Raw genomic sequence first — 21,288 nt, 5'->3', positions numbered from 1 at the left:
GCTATCGTTATATAATAGACCCAGTTTGCTGTAAACCCAAAACATTTTTTTTTTTTTTTTTGGTTTGGGAAAAGTTGCCGGTCATTGACCCACTTTGTATCATTGATTTTTCTGCTGATGTACACTAGGCTTTGCTATAGTCCTAAGTTCTCAGTCTCTTGTAATATTTGTGCTCTGTTGTTGTCTAATTATCCGATAGGCTCTTTATATTATTTCGTGGCATTATTTTGTCATTCTGGTCTTCTATCTTATTTGCAAATTCCTTAAGGGTGCGGTCACACATCGTGTTAACGCATCCGTTTGTTAATGCATGGGTTAACATTTGCATTTTGTAAACACAAGTGTTAACAGTTGTTTAATTAGGCAGATCTCTCCAGCTGTTTCAATGCGTTTTTTAACCCATTCGTTAAACACAACGTGACCGCACCCTAAATGAAAAGAAAAATTGCCACTTTGCTTTAGGTTTGGTGGATAACGATTCTTCTTGGAAAATCCTTTTAAGTTGTTTTAGGAATTAATATGAATATATCCATAATAATACATATGTGGCCATAATTTTTCCCCCTTTTTAGTCCCAATGCACATGGATCAGGTTGTATTCACACTCAGAAATACAATTCAAATGCAAAGGGGTGGGTTGCAAGCAGGTGTTTTGCATTGTTTGTATGCTAAACACAAATTGCTCAGTTGTGATCCCCATTGGGTCAAGCCCCCCCCCCTCCGCCCGTTTTGTGTTTCAAGGCACAATTTAACATGTGAATGAAGCCAAAGCCTTGCATGCCATACCTACAGGTGTGTGTGTGTGTGTGTGTGTTTTGTGTGCATGGAGTCTTATTCTCTCTGAATTGATGATGGAGTAACCGGTGTGTGGATTGGAAATGGGATTTTTATTTTTTTCCACCTAATAGCTACAGTAGCATGGATGTTGTTTTCCAGTATGCAGGAGGCCTTAGGACCTCCTCTTAAACTAAATTCCTGTTGCCTCCTTAAAGTGAAGACCAGCATGAAAAATTTGAGTATTAAGAAGTTCCCCATTCATGTGTTTTTGTGGACATTAAAGGAGCCATCTAGATGGGGAATTTTTTTTTCTACGTGATTAGGAGAGACCATCTGTTCTTTGTTAAATGTTTACAGAAACAGCTTTCCCTCGAAGATGATGTGAGACGTTGCTGGTCTACCAAACATTGCTAAACTTCAGCCCTCTTCACCCTCCCCCACTTATCACTGGTTTTTGTTCCAATTTTACATAAACATCTATTAGTAGCTGTGGAGTTGCCCATTTTCATAGCATCGGCTCATTTCATCAATTTTACAAACCTAGCAGGTTTGTGTCTATCTACATGTGAAGTTTTTCATGACAGGGTTGTGTTTACTAAACTTGCAGTTAGGTTAAACGTATGCATTATTTGCTGTTGGGTTCCATAGAGGACGTTTGTGTTGCACTTTAGCGCCGTCCATAGGACCATTTTAGACTTGTTAATCTTCTGTTGTAATAATGGCTACAACAAGATGACCGGGCATGTAAGAGGGAAGTATGGTGATAGTTAAACAACTGGTAGACAAGTGGATTTCTGGTGGTTGATTGCTCTACAACTTCTACCGTACTCCTCTTCTTAAGGTAGTAAGCGATCAGTGACGTTGATGAACAAGAGCGGCCACAATTATTTGGAAATATTTAGAATTCTTTTGGCTAACCAGGATTGTTCTGGAATGAATTCGAAGTCTAGTCTTCAAACCATATCACTGGTCAAGCATGTTTCTAGATTTGTTTTCGGAAAGAGAAATCAGTTTTTTGGAAAGTGTGAACAACTTTAGAAGCCAATATAGACTAAAATATGGAGGTATTTGTCAGAGAAATCTTTCAAAACTGTTTTTAAGCATTTTGTTCAACGATTAACCTTGTTGTATCTTGTTTATGGCCACCTTTAGTCCCTATTGGATTTAACTGTTGTTTTAAAATGGCCATAAATGACCCGGTGGACAATCTTTCTGGGAACATTTTGTCCTGAGAACATTCCTTTTGAGATAAATATTAATAATGAACAAATGATCTTTAGCAGTAATTCAGGATTTTTTTTAGTCCACTATCTAATTAAACAAACAAATTTAGACATGGCCGACTTCTTTCCAAGCCATGTTGCAGTGAAGTTAGTCGACTAAATCAGTTGTGTTGTTGTGTTTCACTCAAATTATTTGTCATTGCTTTAAATTAACTGTTCTTCAAAACTTTTGTTTAATGGAGGGGATACCTTTTGCTGTGAAGGGCTTGTGAATTTCTTGTGGCCCTTCTTAAAGGACAGTAAACTACATGTGATGTGAGCTGACTTCTACCATTGAAGTTTACCTATTAAATTTTTTGTTTTTGTTTCAGCATTCCCCATCGGAACCTTTTCTTGATAATTCTGTGCCGGATATGACTCGAATTGGTGGCCCCAATGCTCCTTTAATGACCACAGAAGACTTTTTGCCATCAATGCAGTCTCAGCCTCAACAGAAAAAAAGGAAGAAAAAAAACAACCACATTACTGCAGATGGTAGCAAAGGTTTTGGTCCGGAAGGTTTCCTGGGAGAGAACCCAGATTTCTCAATTGAGGGGGCCCCAGATGGCAAGAAAAAGAAAAAGCCCAAGGTTAAAAAGGAACCCAAGGAGCCTAAAGAGCCCAAAGCAAAGAAAGAGCCTAAGGAACCTAAGGCTCCTAAACAGCCCAAAACTCCCAAAGAGCCAAAAGAGAAAAAGGTGAAGTCAACTACACCAAAAGCGAAGACCAGCAAGAAGGCAAGGTAAGCACAAACCCTGGTGCTATTTCAATGGTAGTGTGGCAATTTCTTGGCATTTCTCAGAGAATAAAAACGATGATGGTTGGATCCACTTATCGGAAGGTATATCCCGCAAAAGACTTATGGGAAAAAGTCTTTTTTGAGAGAACTTGTTGGTGAATTTAAAATGGCAGGACCACAAAGAGAAGAAAATCGTTAGGAATAAGATGATTGTTAACGGGTAACTAGGCTCCTAGGTAGAGAACACCAGAAAGTGGATATAGGTGCGCTGTGGTTGTAAGTTGACACCAAATTGCTTAAGACTCATAAAATGTTCTAAGGTTGGATCCCATGTTTCACATTTCAGTCTTTTGTCTCGACATGAATCAAGGAGGGGAATCAAACTACTTAAGATGTTTGCTTCTGCAGGTGTACAGAGTCTTCAAGGACATGCATTATCTGCTAGGAATTCTGGGTTAGGGACATACACATACGTTTTCTGGAGTCCCCCCGCCCCCCCCCCCCTTCCTGACCCATGTCTAAGGCCTCCTCCCTAGTCAGTCCAGTTCCCTGTACTGTACCAAAAAGATGCAGGGCAATAAAACAGCGCTATCTAAACCTTCTGAAAGAGTCTCGCTATTACCATAAGGTTTTTTGACAGTCAGACAGTGATCTGCAAATTTGTTTGTTTATATTATGACGTGCTCAGATCTGTTGACCATCTCTTGGTATTTTGCTGAAGAGCGTTTTATCAACTTTGAACAGTTTAATTTGTAATGTGTGTACGTCTCCATCACAACCTACGTTATAGATGTTACCATCGCATTTCCACAGTCTCCAGTATTTTTGTAGCTTATGGTGTTTGTGTTTTTACACAGCGTATTATATTCCTGTAGTAGTAGACGAAAAACCATATGTTCAGGTGTGAGTAGTAGTTGCCAATACAGCATTAGGACGCACAGTTTTAGTCTAATTTGTGTGTTCAGATTTGAAAATGTTTTACTTTTACAACTAGTTTTTTAAACATCTGAACCTGTTTTTCAAGCTGTGGCTAGTGTTTGGAAGTATATAATTTCCAGATGGAGGCACAGTCTAAAGGACCTAATCCAAATCGGCTCTGAAACACGGTTTTCATTAGGATTAAAATATACGTCAGATTAGTGTTAGAATTTACAATGCTTTCCGAGAATTTTACAGTTTTCAGGTTTTGTGGAAAAGCCTTTTACTAAGAAGTGTCTGCTTGTTGCATTTCCTGCCCTTGAAAGAGCAATGCCCCCATGTAGTAATACACTGATGCATTTACTCCACGGGGGGTACACAGTGTATTACGTGGTAACCTGGTTTACCACCAGGTGTGTGTGTGGATAGATATTTGATGACTGGTCTACGACTAGAGGAAATTAAATTAGTTGTTCGAAAGTTATCCCATCTCCAGGGGTAAATGAACGGATTAGTGATGGTCCGAATGCTAGGTCTTCCACTGATGAAGAGAACTGTAGTCCCAGCAGAGGACTGTCATTTACTTCTTACTGTGGGGTAGACGGGCATTCAATAGATTATGGAATGTTGGAAATTGCCAAGGGTATCTCCAGTATCTGTGCAGCTAATGGAGGTGTCGAAGATAGCCGAACCCAAATGTTGACACTCCCATACTATTGAATGGTAGGGTAGGTCAAGCATGCCTCTCCACGCGTTAGTGAGAACAGGACTCCTGTTCTACTGATAGGTGGGGGTCCCGTTTTTGTGATTGTTGTGGGGTCCAGCAGTTGCAAACTCCACTACCAAACGTTAGGGGAACCTTGCAAACTTGGTACAACCTTTTAAAACTGTGGGGTAAACCATTTACACTTCAACCTAGAAGAAAGAGGCTACTGGCAAGTTACGGGGGTCAACAGCCAAATTATTACTGGGTGATACCTTATCCTCCTTCCCATCTTCCTAGATATCACATTTTGTCTTAATGTTAAATAATGGGTTGTTACTGAGATTTTTTTTTTTTTTTTCTAGTCATCAAGTGTCCTTTGGTTAGGTCATCGACATGGGGTTGTTTTAGATCTTGATTGATGTAATTTTGATGGCCTATCCTAGAGAGTATTCATGAACCACATTGATTTCTAATTTACTATGAAAATATTTGTATACAGTGTACGTGTGTGTGTGTGTGTGTGTGTATATATACACTATCGGTAAAAAATATCAGTATTTTTACTGTGACATTATTTTAGGGGTGTTGATTAGTCAGCGGCCTTCTCGTTGTCTCTGATGGTTGGAGCTGCTCATGTTCTCTTCTATAGAGCAATGTCATTAAGGGTTTCTTCACCTCATTTTGTCTGATCAGCTGTCTTGTCTGATCAGTTTAGGAATGACTTATGTGATGTATCAGTCATCCTTCATCTAGGTGAGAACTCGTGTACCGGGTTGAAGCAGGATGATTCTTTACATTTACAATCCGGCATGGCCCATGGGATGGCTGGAGGCATAGATATGTGTAAAAATTACAGTACAAGTCTTTAATAGTCGTCCAGTGTGACAACTCTGGCAGTATAGTTGAAAGCGCAATAATAAAAAGCATTAAAATTATATACATATAGGGCCTAAATATGTGTACATATGTTGAATTGGGTCACGCAATGAAATTGGGGTTTGATATGATTGGGGTTAGATGAATTTTCTTCTATTCCATGGGATCATGGATCTAGTTTATTACACATATTAGGGTGACTTGATACTGCACTATTGGGTGGTTTTATATTGTACTGTGTAGCATAGGATATAAAAAGCTGGTCAAGAAATGTTATTGATGGCCTATCTTCCAGATAAACCCTTCATAGTTGACCGAGTGACTGACGACTCACTGCTACTGTAGCGATGGACTTGGGGGCAGTTTGTAGGTTGAAGCTGGGAGAATATGCAAATAAGTTTTCCAGGATGGCAGCCCCCTTTACACCAAGCATGATTTTCAGGACACCTAATGCAGGATTAAAGCCAAACCAGTATAACTATTCCAGAAGTAACCGATTCCCGACTGTAGACAGCGTTGTTTCGGTGTGGTTGCATCTCTTCAGTACAGTGTAGCAAACTGGTTTGGCACTCTTGATTCCCGAACAATGGTGTAACTATAGCCATAGCTCCCGTTTACTTTCCATGTGATCCATGCCTGGGGTTACATGGAACTTATGACACTAAACGGGTGATTAATGCCGGTCATGGAAGTCTACTCCCTATGGTTGCCTACTGATGGCCTACCTTGCGGATTCGCCATCAATAGTAATTCCTGATTTTTAAAGTGAATAATCTACCTATTAAAGTTATGTGTCAACTAGTGTATCTGAAATGTAGGCCTGCGCTGAACCAATAGGGGGACTGGGGGTGTGTCTCAGACTTCTCCGCACTTCCTGTAGAGACTTTAGCTAAAATGAAGTCAAAGATGACCGCTTTTGTTTAATGGAGCGAAGCTTTAAAGAAAAAAAAAAACACAGCCATGCTGTAAAACCTTGGAAAAAATGAATGACAAGTAAGCATCCCATAAATGTACTGAATTATTTATCATATTTGAGCTCCTGACTAGACAGTCACTTTAATTCTACACTTTATGCTGAGGATTTAGAGCTCTTATACATAGATATACCAAAGAAATTAAGCCGCAAAAAAAAATTGTGTTCCAAGATAGCTACTCACTTTAAAGTTAAATTTTGGATACTTTTCGTTCCATAGATATGCGGATTCTCTGCTATTATGCAATAAGTTCTGTTCGATACTTTACATAAGCTTCATGGTTCACTAGCGGGGTTTTTTGATCTTTGTTGAACCTACACTTAATTAGGTTATGTAGACATAGCAATTTCTGAATACATTATAAGCGTCAGCCCCTATACCAAGGATTGTTATGGATGCAGGGTCCGGTATTGCAGTGTCTACTGACAAGATAATTGTTGGTGGAATACGGGTGACTAATTTCTTATTTCCTGTGGCTTGGCAACTTCGAAGTTGTTGCACGTAAATTCTGCTATACACAATGATTTAAAAAAAAAATTGTCTGGCCATTTTAAAAGCTGCATTTTTTGGGATATGCCTACCCAGTCTAACATAGTATGTAGGTTGCAAAATAAGACCACCGGGACAAAAAACATTGGGTCAGGCCGAGGTAGAAGTCATTGATTTTTATTGGTTATGACCAGGATGATGCGTTTAGCTCAAAATTATATCAAAGTGCCAGCCCTGATAGGATGTCAATTAGCTTCCTAACACGACTGGTAACTATCTGATGGAGAGGGTTAATCGGCTCCATATCGCATTATCCTGCCGATTTAAAAATCGTCAAAGTTTACTTCTCCCTGATGTGACTCTTTTTGATGCCAATCTGTGCTATTTTGTAAACTACAATCCGAATGGAGAACACTCATGTGCGCAGTAGTGGATTATATAACGCAGGAGATTTGGGCGGAAGCCCTGGGTCCCAGCCTTCTAGCGGGCCCTGGGACACCCAAAGAAAATTGTATACAGAGACAGACCTTCACCCAAGAAATCCTTGTACATCCGTTCCTGCTCTCAATACACATGTACACGAGCCATTTCAGGATCTTTTGAAGGTCCTCTAAGGGTCCTGAAACTGCAGATTGGAAACAGGGAAAAGGGAAACATCCTCCATTCTCCAAAAAGCTTGATTCTAGTACCAGATGTAGAAAGTGATTCCAGACTTGTGGGGCCTATAATATTCATACAGCCCAGGACCCATGGCAGTCTTAATCCGCCCCTGCTTGTGCTCCTGTACAGAGATCATAATGCCGAAACTGTCTCTGTTCTGATGCTTCCTGGATTCCCGCTGATGTCTCCTTCCTCGTCCCTCTTAATACAGTGTTCTGGTCTGTGATTGGCTGAGCAATCATTTCCTGTGTTTCGAGAGGGACCAGGAGTTTGAGACCAGTGGAGGGGGCGAGGTGAGAGCAGTGTAGGAATAAACACTTTTAATTCTCTTAAATGGCAATTCTAATCTTTTAGCTTAACGATAAAGCAGGACGAACCCCTTTAACACTATCTGTTTTGCAAATTCTAATAAGTGCTATTTTTTTTTCTGGATCTCGCCAGGATTGCAAAATAAAAAAAAAGTTCTAATAAATAATCTAAGCAGGCTTGTGCTCTGCCCCGCCACATAAGCCGCCACACTCCTGTTTACAGATGAACTGTTTTATAAAATTAAGAACGCCGTTCATGAATATTTATAGAGAATGCTTTGATTCCCCCCCCCCCCTCTCTTTACTGCTTTGTATGTTTGAGAGGGAGCTAGAAGACTGAAAGTTGCCTCTGGTCCTCTTCACTAGTCACTGACGGAAGGGGGGGGGGTGACTTATAGGGTTGGGCATGTTTAACCTTTTAAATACTGGCCACTAAACTACTATCAGCCCTCTACTTTTGACCCTTTAGCGCCATCTTTGACACTGGAATAGAAGGAGTTAAGGTTTTATTTTTTTTTTACTTTTTATCTTGTTTGCTTGTTGTTTTGTTTTTTTTCTTCCTCCCCCTTTTGCATGGATTCACTTGGATACTAATAAAAAAAATATATAAATAAAAGGGGACCACAAAACGCGGCAGCGCAGGTGTTGCCAATGTTTGAAAGCTGATTGAGGGAAGCAGATGGCTTGAGTCAATGGCATCCAGCCAAAAGAGCAGGTGCTGGTCACGTGAGCGCTGGTTACCAGGGTAATGTGATTGCTCTTGGCGTGCAGATGAAAGGAAAGGGGCCCAGCGTTCAGCTGTAGTGTTGTATAATTTGTGGCAGTTAGAGCGGAAATAAAGGCTGGAAATGGAGCCTCATGCTACGGGAGACTTCTGTCCATGTGCACTATAAACACCGGGACAGTTGGGAAGAGTCGTGCATTGCTTTCTCAGAGGCAGCTTAGCAGTTTTTTTCCTCCCCTTCCATTTATTTTTGTTTCAAGTTTAACCTTTTATAGTAAACTTTTTTTTACGCTGTTTGTCTTATGATGCACTCGTGTACTGCTGTATCCGGCAGAAGGCTTTCCTTTACACTTGTATGTGAGCATTGGAGAAACCCTGCAGGACTGTGACGCTCCAGCTGATGCTGAACAAGAAGGTCCAGCATGCCATCAGCATAGCAACTCAGAATAGGGTTACAATAGGATGAAATAATAAAAGTGAATAATATTTAATATAATACAAAGACATTTTTTTTTTAATCTGTATAAATTTCACAATCTATATTTAAATTACTAATAGAAAACTTAATTATAACACTAATGACAATAGAGGTCATAGAAACATTTCTCTCCTCCTCCTCCTCCTCGCATGACCTCTATATATTTAACACTGACCCATCACTAGTGACATTAGATGATGTCACAGCTTATCTCCTCCCCCTCCCTGTACAATGACCTCTATATAGATAACACTGACCCATCATTACATCACTACTGACAATAGATGATGTCACAGCTTATCTCCTCCCCCTCCCTGTACAATGTCATCTATATAGATAACACTGACCCATCATTACATCACTACTGACATTAGATGATGTCACAGCTTATCTCCTCCCCCTCCCTGTACAATGTCATCTATATAGATAACACTGACCCATCATTACATCACTACTGACAATAGATGATGTCACAGCTTATCTCCTCCCTCTCCCTGTACAGTGACCTCTATATAGATAACACTGACCCATCATTACATCACTACTGACAATAGATGATGTCACAGCTTATCTCCTCCCCTCCCTGTACAACGACCTCTATATAGATAACACTGACCCATTATTACATCACTACTGACATTAGATGATGTCACAGCTTATCTCCTCCCCCTCCCTGTACAATGTCATCTATATAGATAACACTGACCCATCATTACATCACTACTGACAATAGATGATGTCACAGCTTATCTCCTTCCCCTCCCTAAACAATGACTTCTATATAGATAACACTGACCCATCATTACATCACTACTGACAGAAAATGGTGTCACAGTTCATCTCCAAAAATATAGAGTATATAATTTTTGCTGCTCGTTACTGCAGAATTTTTTTTTATATTCTATGACCTCCAGGGGTCACAAGGCTTTTGCCAATGTCAGCAGTTATTACATAAGCAGGAGGCAAATAGAGGTATTTCCCAAAGGAAAAGTGTGTATATGGGTCAAACCCAGTGTGTCACACTCATAAAAACAGACAGAAACCACAGGCTTGTTATAAATTAACAGATGATGAAAGAGACGTTGATGTCATCACCTGAGAGGAACTTAATACATATGCAGACATGTCAGATCGGGCCATGAACCCAGAACCTAGCCGGCAGCTAACGCCAAAGAACCTTGACATGAACACCCTAGCCCTCGCCCTCTTCTTTACTACTACAAAGGCCCAGCAGCTGATCTGACCTAATGTCCACTTTAAGCCACTACTTTTAAAGTCAGGATAAAAAAAGAACTTTTGTTCTCCTCAAAACATGAGAACAGACTTGTAGAGAAGACGTATCTGAGCCCATGTGCCCTAGATCTCTTCTACAATTAAGGAAAGTTAAGTTCCCTATTGGAATCCTCTTGTATAAATACGGAATGCAAGTGGAATACTTCGGAGACTCGTGAAAATCTTGTTATATTCTAGTTTGTAGGACATCTCCTGCTGGTGTAAAAAATTAGATATACTTATCTGTCAGATGCTTAATTGAAAAGTTACGCTTATAAGTTAAAGTAGACTTCTTAATATATCGCATACATGGCCACTAGGGGCTCTGCTTCAATGGATGCTGAATGTTTTTTTGTTCTGAAACTTTTTTTCAGTAAGGTTTCAAACAATCATTGGAACCCAAGATTTTTAAGAGTGTTTGTTTGTTTGAAACTTTTGATGGGTTGAAAAACATCAAAAAACAAATTTTTCCCTAGCAATACCCCAGTGCTCCTCTGGTTCTGGTCAGGTCCATTTTTGACCTCCACTTCCTGAGCCGTTTCCACACTCAGCCAATAAGTGGCCGAGTAAGGATTAATTTTTAACCAATGCCTCGGGTTTGGTGGAAAGGGGGCTGCTGTTTGCCTTTAACCCATTTTGAGCCTGTGGGTTATTTATTTATTTTTTAAACACTTTTTCCTATTGGGTAACCACTTAAAAGCCAGAAAATATGGCATATCTACAAGTGCCATGTTACTGGACTGTTGATCACATGTTGCATTGTTTAAGATGATATAGCACAACATATTTTTCATGTTGTTTGTGTGTGTGTTTTTAAGAAGAGACTCTTGCTTTGTCCATGGGTGCATAGTGACTGGAATACACGGGGTGACCTGGTCTGAGGCATCTGTGATGCACTGTATGACATAGAAGGTGGGGGAGGGGGTCAAACGTGCAGTTTTGTGTCCTAACAGAATAGTCCTTCATTGTGCTAGTAGTGGAGCACAGAGAATGTAATCAGATAAGGATGAAAGGGGCTTTATTCAAAATACAAGCAACAAGTTGTGTATTTCTCAGGCTGGTCCCCTGCTGCTGCTGCCCGCACTGCAAATTCTGGCAAGAAATATACTCAATAGTCTCTCTACAGAATCCTCCGTTTCTGTCAAATATGATATATTAAATATGCTTCTACATTTCATGGTTATACAGTACAGGCGGCCCCCTACCTAAGGACACCCGACTTACAGATGCCCCCTAGTTAAAGACGGACCCCTCTGCCCACTGTGATCTCTGTTGAAGCTCTCTGAATACTTTACTATAGTCCCAGACTGCAATGATCAGCTGTAAGGGGTCTGTAAGAAAGTTTTATTGATAATGCTTGGTCCCAGTACAGCAAAAAATATTGTAGCTCCAATTATCACTGGGGCAAAAATAAAATTTGTCTGGAACTACAATTATAAAATATACAAATTCAACTTAAGAACAAGTGTATGGAACCTATCTTGTACGTAACTTCCCAATTCACCCCCCCCCCTTCCCTCCATCCTCACTTGTAGTCAGTAATGTTGGAATGTGGCAAAGTTGATCTAGTTAGATTTGATCATGAATAAATCCCTCCAGCATATTTGGGGGACAAGATAGGGAGGAAATGCTCCCCTGGAAGGCCATTGGGTCACTACAGAGGCTGTAAGAATGGAATGAAATTTTTACCTGAATTTTTGTGAGACTATTGGGTCTAATGTGAAGGATGTTCTACTGATAGTCCAAAAAGTGTGTGTGTCTTTGAGGCTGGGACGTGCAAGATTTTATAAATTGCCATAAGATATTGTGATAAGGAATAGAATAGTAAAGAGCCTAGTAAAATTAATTTCACAGATTTTTTTTTAAGCTACCAGTTAAAAAAAAAAAAAAAAAAAAAAAGGGCAGATCCCGTCACAGTGGGCACACACTATCCTGTAAGTGTGCTTGGTTAACGGTCCTTGCTCCTGGTGGTAGATGACCTGCAAGGGGGTTTTTGAGGAAGTATAGGCCCTAACTTTCTAATCGGAGGGGGTCTTGTGAACAGGGGTCACGTGAACAGGGGTCACGTGAACAGGGGGGTTGGTGTGCCTCCACCGGTCCCCTTCTCCCTCCTTGAGATGAGTGTAGGAGATGGCCCTGCATGTCCGGCCTGCTCCATCCTGGGTCAGCATTATAGAGATAAATGGAGCAGAATGATCATGCGCAGCCGTCTGCTCCGCTCATCTCTGGGAGCGACTATGGGTCCAATGGCGGTATGGCAGACCCCCCCTCTTGTGAACTGTTGGAGTCTCATCACTGAGACCCCCACCAATCAGCAAGTTAGACCCTCTTCTGTGGATAAGGCCTCACTTGTTTCCTAGGAAGCCACAAGGCAGCCACACACATTACAAAAATGAGCAATGTTAACCTCTCGTTTACAACAACGCCCTTTCATCATGCAGCTGCCTCTCCCAAATTTACACTTGCAGGATGGGCATGATTTATTCTACAACAATACAATTATAAAGTAAAGTGCAGCTACTTCTTAAAGGGCTGCTCCAGGGTTTGAAAAACAGTGGTCTTACAGAAAAGGCATCACAACGGTTCAGGAGTTGGATAAAGTTGATCTACAGTATCGCATACAACCTGTGAACATTTGCGATAATCCCTTTAATAGGTCTTTAAAGTTTATCACCTGACCCCAGAGAGGGTTTTTGTTTCTCCTGCTCTCTGGTAATAAGTGGCGCCTGTGCCCATTTCCCTGCCTGTGTTATGATTGTGATTGCAGGCTTTTATGAGAGTTTATATAATAGTTGTCATTTCTACCAGGCGTATAGCTGAAATGGGTTCACCTTCAGTTGAGTTAAATGAGTAATGCTTACAAGTGGTTTGGCTTTTATTTTCTTCTTTTTTTTTTTTTTTTTTTTGTGGGAAAAATAAAGATTAAAAAAAATACAATGTGCTTTGTAATGACCCGATTTACGGCAGAAAAAAATATACCACTTATCATTCTTAACCTTCAGCCTTGAACGCTTACTAGATAATACCGTGTGCCATTACAGCTACACCCTGAGAATTTTTATATATATTTTTTTCTATTCTCATCACAGTGAAATAGTTTTTCATGCCAATGTTACCATTCAATGATTCTTTCCTATAGTTTCTTGTAGAGTGCGCGTCTATTTTATGAATTGTATTTTACTAGTTCGGCATATTTTGTGTTAACACGAGCTCTCAGATTTGCTGTCTACATATTTTATTATATGCTTGACTTCAAATTTAGCACTGCTGGAAGATCTAGGTTCATGGTTAGAGATGAGCGGACAAGTAGTTTTAGTTCAGGATGGGCCTCGTGACCCTGGACGCATTGGCGGATTATTAATCGCCAATCTGGCAATACATCCAGGACACCACTGTTAGAAGGGGCTGTGATGCTCGGTTATAACCCTTATACACATTGCTGAAATGTCCTCATTGAATACATTTTATGGGTTCCACGGTTTATGATTCCAAGAATGGTATAGTCTGAAGCTGGCTGTCTACAAGTTACTTGGGGGCGACGAACTTACATGATTTAGGAGAACGAACCTAGAATCGTTGAACTGAACTCTGCATAGGTTGGATTGGGTTAATCCTGGAAGCATATGGAGTGAGTATGCTTGACTAAACTTGCTTTTGAGCATCAGGTTTTAGAAGTCTCCTACCCCGATGGGAACATAAAGAGCCCATCCAAAGAAGTTGGTTATCTGCCCCAATAACTACTCTAAACAGGGCTTTTATTCCAGCCCTATTCCAATTTGCTGATTCACGTTACTTGACGTAACCGCAATCCGCTGTCCCTAGTGTAGGATCCTAAACAATCTGATATCAAGGACTTGTGTATAGACTCCTTAAAGGGGTAATTCTTAAATGAAAGGTAACTTTGTGCTATGTGACTCTGAAAAAAGCAATAAAGAACTTTTTTTTCCCTCTTTGCAGTAATAAGTCTGATGCTGAGGGAAGTGCACAAAAGAAAAAAGCTGTTAAAGTAAAGCCTGAAGGGGCTGAAGCTTTAGATTTGGACAAAACTACTGCTAGTGCAACTACTACTACTACTACAACTACGAGCCCTCTTCCTCCCTCATCATCCCCGGCACCGCCACCACCAGAAGAGGAGGATGACTCTGGCGTACAGGTAAAAATAGATGTTACATTTCTGCAATAATTGTGAACATGGTCACTTCCTCAGTATATTATAAACCCAACCCTGGGTCTTTCCAGAGAATTTCTTGAGGGTAATATGTGAATTATCTGTACATCCATGTCATGAGACTCCAAATCTGGTGTATGCAGTACACGTCCACTATATACTGTGAATGGCTATACTCCAAAATATGAGCTACTTGGGTACACGGGTTTTCTCCATTTGCAAATTGAGAATAATTTTACTTTCCTTTCCTTTGAATTTTCAGAAGCGACGCTCCAGCAGGCAGGTTAAGAGGAAACGCTACACAGAAGATCTGGAGTTCAAGATTTCTGATGATGAGGCTGATGATGCTGATCTCACCGGGAGATATTCTCCATCAAATACATCACAGTCTGAGCAGCAGGTTAGCCTTTTTTATTTTAGAAACCTTTACTATGATCTCCTGTCTTAACTGGAATATTCCTCATGTTGCATTTTGGATGTTGTATTTTAGACAGTTATAGCCTTAGTCTACTGTACCCATCGTGATTTGAAGGGTCTTATTCCATAGATACATGATAATAGGTATTGAATGCAACCAAACGCAGAAGCATAAATTTCCTAAAACGTGTAATATTGACCTGAAATGTTTGTTGTCTTTGAGTTGTCATGGCCTTAAAATCTCTCCCCTGGCATATGCTGCCAGGGGCAGATGGGACATCTCCATAAAGGTGAGATTATTTTTGTCCGTTCCAGCATAAGTCAAGGGTTGTGACTTATTAATAGCTGAACTTTTCAAGCAGGTGCCACTTTTCAGTTATGGTGCCTCAGAGTCGGCTTTCAAAATTGTTTGAGGTCTTCTTAAAGCCTTTCAGATAGGTGTCGATAAAAGTTGGATCTTTCGTTAGTTGTTGACTGACTCTCTTTGCCATGCACACGTATGTGTTTTGAAGAACAGTAGTATTGAAAAATTTATATCCCCGCCCCCTCCCTCCAATATCTGCCATAGAGGGGTACATTTTGACACCTCCCTACACGTTAGATGTAGAGTTTGATAACGCCAGACATTGTGGTCTATGAAAGCCATGTCATGGCATGTCTCCAACTTCTGTGAAGTACTGGACTTGTCACCAGGTACAGTGATGAGGAGCTAATACTTATTACACCACCTGTTGGGCTCCGCTACTGGCTGTCATGGCTCGTAACTGGATCCAGTGCTGGTTCTCCCTGAGCTGCCAACATTAAGATTATGTATCGCTGGCATCAACCGGTTTGTTTTATCTGCTAGTTTTTCATTGTAGAGTTTTTGTTTTACATAGTTTGTTTTTCTTGTGTTAGGAGGCTCTAGATGCCGAAGGACCCGTTGTGGAGAAAATCATGAGCTGTCGTAAAGCAAAGAAACAGGTAAGCCTGATTTTGGCTCTTAGTTGAGAGGTAATAATTGGAATAGTCTGCATCCAATAGTGAATTCTCCTCTTTTAATCCCCACATGAATCCTCTATAATGAAGTCAACTCTTGTGTAAATAATAGTTATTTTTAATGCGATGCTTTGAGTAATGCTTAGTAACATTAGGCCTTTCCCAGTTTTATAGGAAAATGTATTTTCTGCAGGAAATGATGAGGATTTTCCTAGAAGTGGAGAGGGAGGAGGTTCTCCTTGGCAGATGTGATTTAATCAAGTGCTTGGATAGCACAGCCACAAGCCTCTTATATTTACTTTGTTCCCTTGCATAATATTCATTGCTTATTTAACACCTTTTCAGTGTGCAGATGTTAAGTAATAGGATTTTTCCCAGCCTCATTGCCCCACATAGGCTGCTATATAAGTACTTCTGCCTTGTAGAAGACACCACTAATCTGCTCATGTTCAGTAGATCTGGTAGAGGCAACCAAGTCCTCATAGTGGTTATCCACATGTGCTCTTTAAATGTCTAAGGCCCCATGCACACGACCGTCGTTACGTGTATCTCTATGGAGAGGGGAGGGTTCAACCCTCCTCCTCTCAATGGCGCCGGACGCGTGCCCGCTCGGCACAACTGCAGATGTTTTTTGCTTCTTGTTATGTATGCACAAGAAAGAAGATATCGGTATATTTAAATATATTTAAGCATCAAGGATTTTTTTTTTATAAATTTGGTTTATAAAAGTTGCGCCTTTAAACAGATGGTGGAAATATCCAAGAATGTGGAGTTGATTTATAATTGTGATGTAAAATTGGTAAATTACTAAAATATAAAAAAAAAAACTTGAAAAAGAGACCAAATAATCCAGCAATCCATTCTATAGCGTAGTCGTTCCGCGCCCAGTTGATATGATAGAGCACAGGACTGCGCTTGCTTTCCGTCGCTTTCTGAGCCGTTCATGCGCTGTATTTCCAGCAACAGCGAGAATCCAGTGTAAAATTCAGTTTCGTTTTGCTGTCGAGCCATGACTCTTTCTAATATACGCAGGCTGACAGCATCTTTCCAGGAATTTTCTTACTCGCGTACACATTGGCTTCCTTCAGATTCATTCATCTCTAGTTAAAAACAGCTCAAGAGAAAGTGCAGACTCAGTCCTTCAACATCTCTTAAATGAACGTCTTAACTGGTATCTTAACCGCCGTGGCGAGAGCTTTGTATCAAATCCGACTCAATCATGCACTCGCTGATGTCTTAAGTGCGAACACGAAAGCAATATAAATTGTAGACCACAAGCGTTTTGTAGTCCGTGGTTAGTTTCCTCTCAACACACAAGCACACACCCTGTAGAAGCCAATTGTAAAAATGCAGTAAGACTGTCTTCAGCCAGCCAAAAATAATACATTTGGCATTAGGGAGTGCAGTTGCTAATTGGCTGCTGCCTGAGAAAATGGTACGCTTGGCGTCTACTTAACGCTGTGGGTTTGGCAGCCAGCCAGGTACAGGGTCAGGCTGTTGTGAATGAAAACGGCGTGTGGTGAGGGAGGAGTTAAAAATGATTCATGTCTCAGATATGACAATGCAGAATTGGACAGCTGTGTTTTCACCAGAAACATTTGCTTTTTATTTCTTAAGGGTTTAATGGGTAATATCTGACCATGTGATAAACATTACTCCGTCTGCACAGAGTCTCACGGAGAGCGAAGTCTGCCATCCAGACTACTACAAATAGTTTTATCCCAGCAGACTACAGACGTATGACTTGCAGACCGCATTCCACATTACACACTCTTCTGCATCTTCCTGATCGCTGATTCACTTTCCACAAATGTCCTTCTCTCTTCTAGCTGGAGTCCGGTGAAGAAGTAGAAGTTGAAGAATTTTATGTGAAGTATAAGAACTTGTAAGTAAATGTTGTGTCTTTTTTTTTTCTTTTTGCTTTATACATTTTAAAACTATGACAAGAGAGACTAAGTTTTCCAAGATGCCTTAAAGGGGTTGTAATAATTTAGCAATTTTTCCCCCATCTACAAGATTAAGGATTATAGGGTGATCGGTGAAGATCCAACAGGTGGACCCCTACCAGTCAGTAGAATGGGACGGACCCCTAGTAATCTGGAGAATCCTGTTGTCACTAATTGATGGAGTGGCAGGTTGAGCATATGTCATTCTGCTTGTACATTCAGTTGTATGGGAGTCTTAGGAATTGCTAAGCACAGCGCTCTGCTTTTTATGTCGCTTACACAGTGAATGGTAGTGGTGGAGTACGTATGTATAGGTGGAGCATGTGTGCTGCAGCTTCATCATTTAGTGAGAACGGGTTCTTTTTCTCTGTGTTGCTGGAGGTCCCGCTCTCGTTATCGCTGTGGGGTTCCCTTCTCGTTATTGTGCTATTAATAACAGAATGTGTAACACAACCTGTTGAACAAATGTGTGAACTTAGCCGAAGATGATATATTTCACTTTTAATGAAGCATTTTGGTTGGAGAGCAGTAGGATTATTGCTGTGAAGATATTTAGGCCTATAGGAAGGACATCCACCATGGATCATGGTAGCAAACCAGTGTATGGAATTTAATAAATCATCCAACACATTGTAGATATTTTCTGCACTGAAAGATTTCGCTACGTGTAGGGTAGCAGAGATCAAATCTGCTGTCAGATCTTCTATTCTGGTACGTTTTTGGTTTACCGTGTATGAGGAAAAAATGGTTCCTTTCGATGAATCTTATAAATGTTGAGATATTCAAATAAGAAACTAGAAAACCAAATTGAAGTTTAGAAGTGGACAAGTAAAACATATTATGTAGGTGTGCTGATAATCCATTTGGGTTCATCTTGGATGCGTCTCTTCTTCCCATAGTTCCTATTTGCACTGCCAATGGGCCACCATAGAGGAGCTTGACAAAGACAAGAGGATTCATCAGAAAATCAAGCGTTTCCGAGCGAAGCATGGCCAGAACCCGTTCCTCTCTGAGGTAAGAAACTTGGATATTTCATATGTTTGTAGGTATATTTTTGTTTACGTGCTGATGTCTTCATTCTATTGCATCATCTGCTTTTGAGATTTCATTGTTGCAAACGGGAAGTAGCTTGGCTTCCTGTTAGGATGTATAATAAATATTGTACCATGAATAATGGTGGGATGTACTGATCTTCTTGATTGACAGCTCTCCCCCCCAAGAAGGATTGTTGGCACATAATTTGTAAATGGTTTACAATTGAACCTTTACCCTGAGGAATAATACGGGGGCTTCTCTGTAATTATTTTCCACGAGCAGGTGTTTAAGAAACCACCGTTATCGCATTAGATTCCTATTTATTTGCAGTCTACACTGAATGTTTTGAGGAAAATCAATGCTCGTCTGATCGATCTTGTTTGATTTCACTGCTCTTAAGGGCTGAATTATTTCCCAGTTCACCCTCTTAAAGGGTTGCCTGTTTCTTTGTAAAGTTCCACAGCCAAGCAAATCTGAGCCGTCATTTGTTGTCAAATTGTACTGATGGCTTGAGGAAAATGACACAATTCACCGCCTGGCGTTGGGTGATAAGCGCTTTTTGTGTGGTTCGCAAAACAAAATTTAAGGAAGAACATGAGAATTTCTATTGGACTGTAATAGGAGAATTAGGGTACTGGTATTGTTTTATTATTGCATATAAAGCCCTAGATACATTATTTGCATAGTATAAGCATATAATCTTTGTATAGACTCAATGTGTCGTTTAAGACCACTGTAAAATATTTTGAATGCTCACGTTGTTCACCTTTAATACCCTTTACTGAAGAGAATTGTTGGCCATGTGTTGTAAATAAATTCTGTTTTCAAGGTACTCTAAATCTAAAAATGTCACCAAATTTTAGCCATAAAGAAAAGGGTCTGCAATAGCCTTGTAGAGTCTTATTTTTGTCTTTTTTGGCTTCTGTATCAACACGGTTGGGACATGGTTTGGACTTGATGGACCTGCGGATATTTTCAACCTTATCTACTATGATACTTTTGCTTCTGTTTTGTTCCATTCTTTATCTGAAAGTAAGAAGTGTGTAAAGAAGTCAAAGTTACTTAGATATGTCCCATTCCTTCTCCTCCTATCTTGTAAGACAACTGGCTGGAGCCTTCCCGTTTGCCGTCTATAGAAGGGCAAACAATGTTATGTCAAGCCCACTGACCGAAAATTGAGCTGTAGATAGATGTCGAATGAAGTATATAGCTGGTCTTATCTGAAGGATTTCTACGGGACTGTTCCAACATGATACAGAAAATTCAGCTTTCTAATAGAGATGAGCAGATCCGTAGTTTCGGTTCAGCCATGTGACCTGGACGTATTGCCGAATGGCGTCTCAGCAGCCTTTAGCAACCAGCCAGGGCCGAACCGGAACTAAAACTATGGGTCTGCTCATCTCTACGTTCTACAGTGAGGGAAAAGATTTTTTTTTTCTTGATTATTTTAGCCTTTTTAGGTTCAGTTTTAGTTTAGGATTTACTGTTTAAGAATAAAGTGGCTTTAGAAATAACTATTCATCAATTGCTGAAAACCATTTTCTGTTGTCCTACAAGCCTTTAAGAACACAAGGGTTAATATGGGTGCTCAACGTGAGCGGGAGCCATTCATGCATATTCTGGTCATATCTCTCCAAGAGCTAATTATGCAGAGGATTGTGGCTGTCCTTCTCAGATTTGGACAATTACCCACATGGGAGTAAGCTTCTGATCACCAATTTAATTTCACTTAGATCTGTATGCAGAGCTAGAGCAAGGGTCACACGGATGAAAGTCTGCAATGTTTCCCTCTTGGTCTGTCCAAGAAGTATAATACTTAAGTTTAATAACTTACCAGACTGGGCCTCAAAATGAAGTTTTCAAGTGGGTGAAAAATCTAAATTTAGCCCAGCGGTTTCCATGCTGTCAAAACTTACTGAGATTCATCAACCTGACTAATCCATGACCTGAAGGGATTAACCACTCAAGAAATAAATAAAAAATGAAATAAAATGATATGTATAGGGAGTCCACTACTTTACAAATTAAAGAAAATGTGATTTTAAAATATATAGGTGATGGTGTTTAAAGGCATTGGGTCCATTGTAATTTTCCCTCTATTAAAAAGATTGGCAAAGATCTATAGTTACTGCACGGTCCATAGGTCATTATCTCTAGATTGCTGGATGTTCAACATCTGGGCCCCCACTTGGATTCACTAATATAATGTAATGGGTCACAAACAGGAGGCTCTGTGTAGTGGCCTGACTGTTCTATTGCAAATCATGTGACATGAGCTGTAATAGCACAGTACGGCCACTGCAGAGACCGTGGCGCTATATGTATCCATACACTCTGGTGATATCTGCTCAATGTTGCAAGGCCCGGATGCCCAATTCTCTGATCAATCTCCAACTAATGATCTTTCCTAGATACAGGCCATTACTTGTCAGTCCCATGCAACCCTTTAATAAAGTTACAGAAAATTTAACGGGGTTGTCCACGTTCAGCAAATAATTGTTTGGGCTCGTTATATCCCTAGTCATTCAATGTCTCACTGGAGGGCGGCTCATTATATCAGA

At 40.3% G+C, this 21,288-nt stretch overlaps 1 protein-coding gene across 1 annotated transcript in view; it reads left to right on the top strand.

Moving 5' to 3' along the window:
* CHD7 (chromodomain helicase DNA binding protein 7) overlaps positions 1 to 21,288 on the top strand; it is an 81,902-nt gene that overhangs the window by 32,677 nt on the left and 27,937 nt on the right. Inside the window, exons 3-8 of the mRNA XM_072151840.1 lie at positions 2,372 to 2,781; positions 14,141 to 14,336; positions 14,614 to 14,751; positions 15,666 to 15,731; positions 17,576 to 17,631; positions 18,592 to 18,706. Of these exons, the coding sequence (XP_072007941.1) occupies positions 2,372 to 2,781; positions 14,141 to 14,336; positions 14,614 to 14,751; positions 15,666 to 15,731; positions 17,576 to 17,631; positions 18,592 to 18,706 (981 nt within the window). The remainder of the gene's footprint in view (positions 1 to 2,371; positions 2,782 to 14,140; positions 14,337 to 14,613; positions 14,752 to 15,665; positions 15,732 to 17,575; positions 17,632 to 18,591; positions 18,707 to 21,288) is intronic.

Source organism: Engystomops pustulosus, chromosome 5 (genome assembly GCF_040894005.1).
Source record: "Engystomops pustulosus chromosome 5, aEngPut4.maternal, whole genome shotgun sequence".
Classification (NCBI taxonomy): Eukaryota; Metazoa; Chordata; class Amphibia; order Anura; family Leptodactylidae; genus Engystomops; species Engystomops pustulosus.
This window is presented reverse-complemented; position numbering and strand designations above follow the sequence as displayed.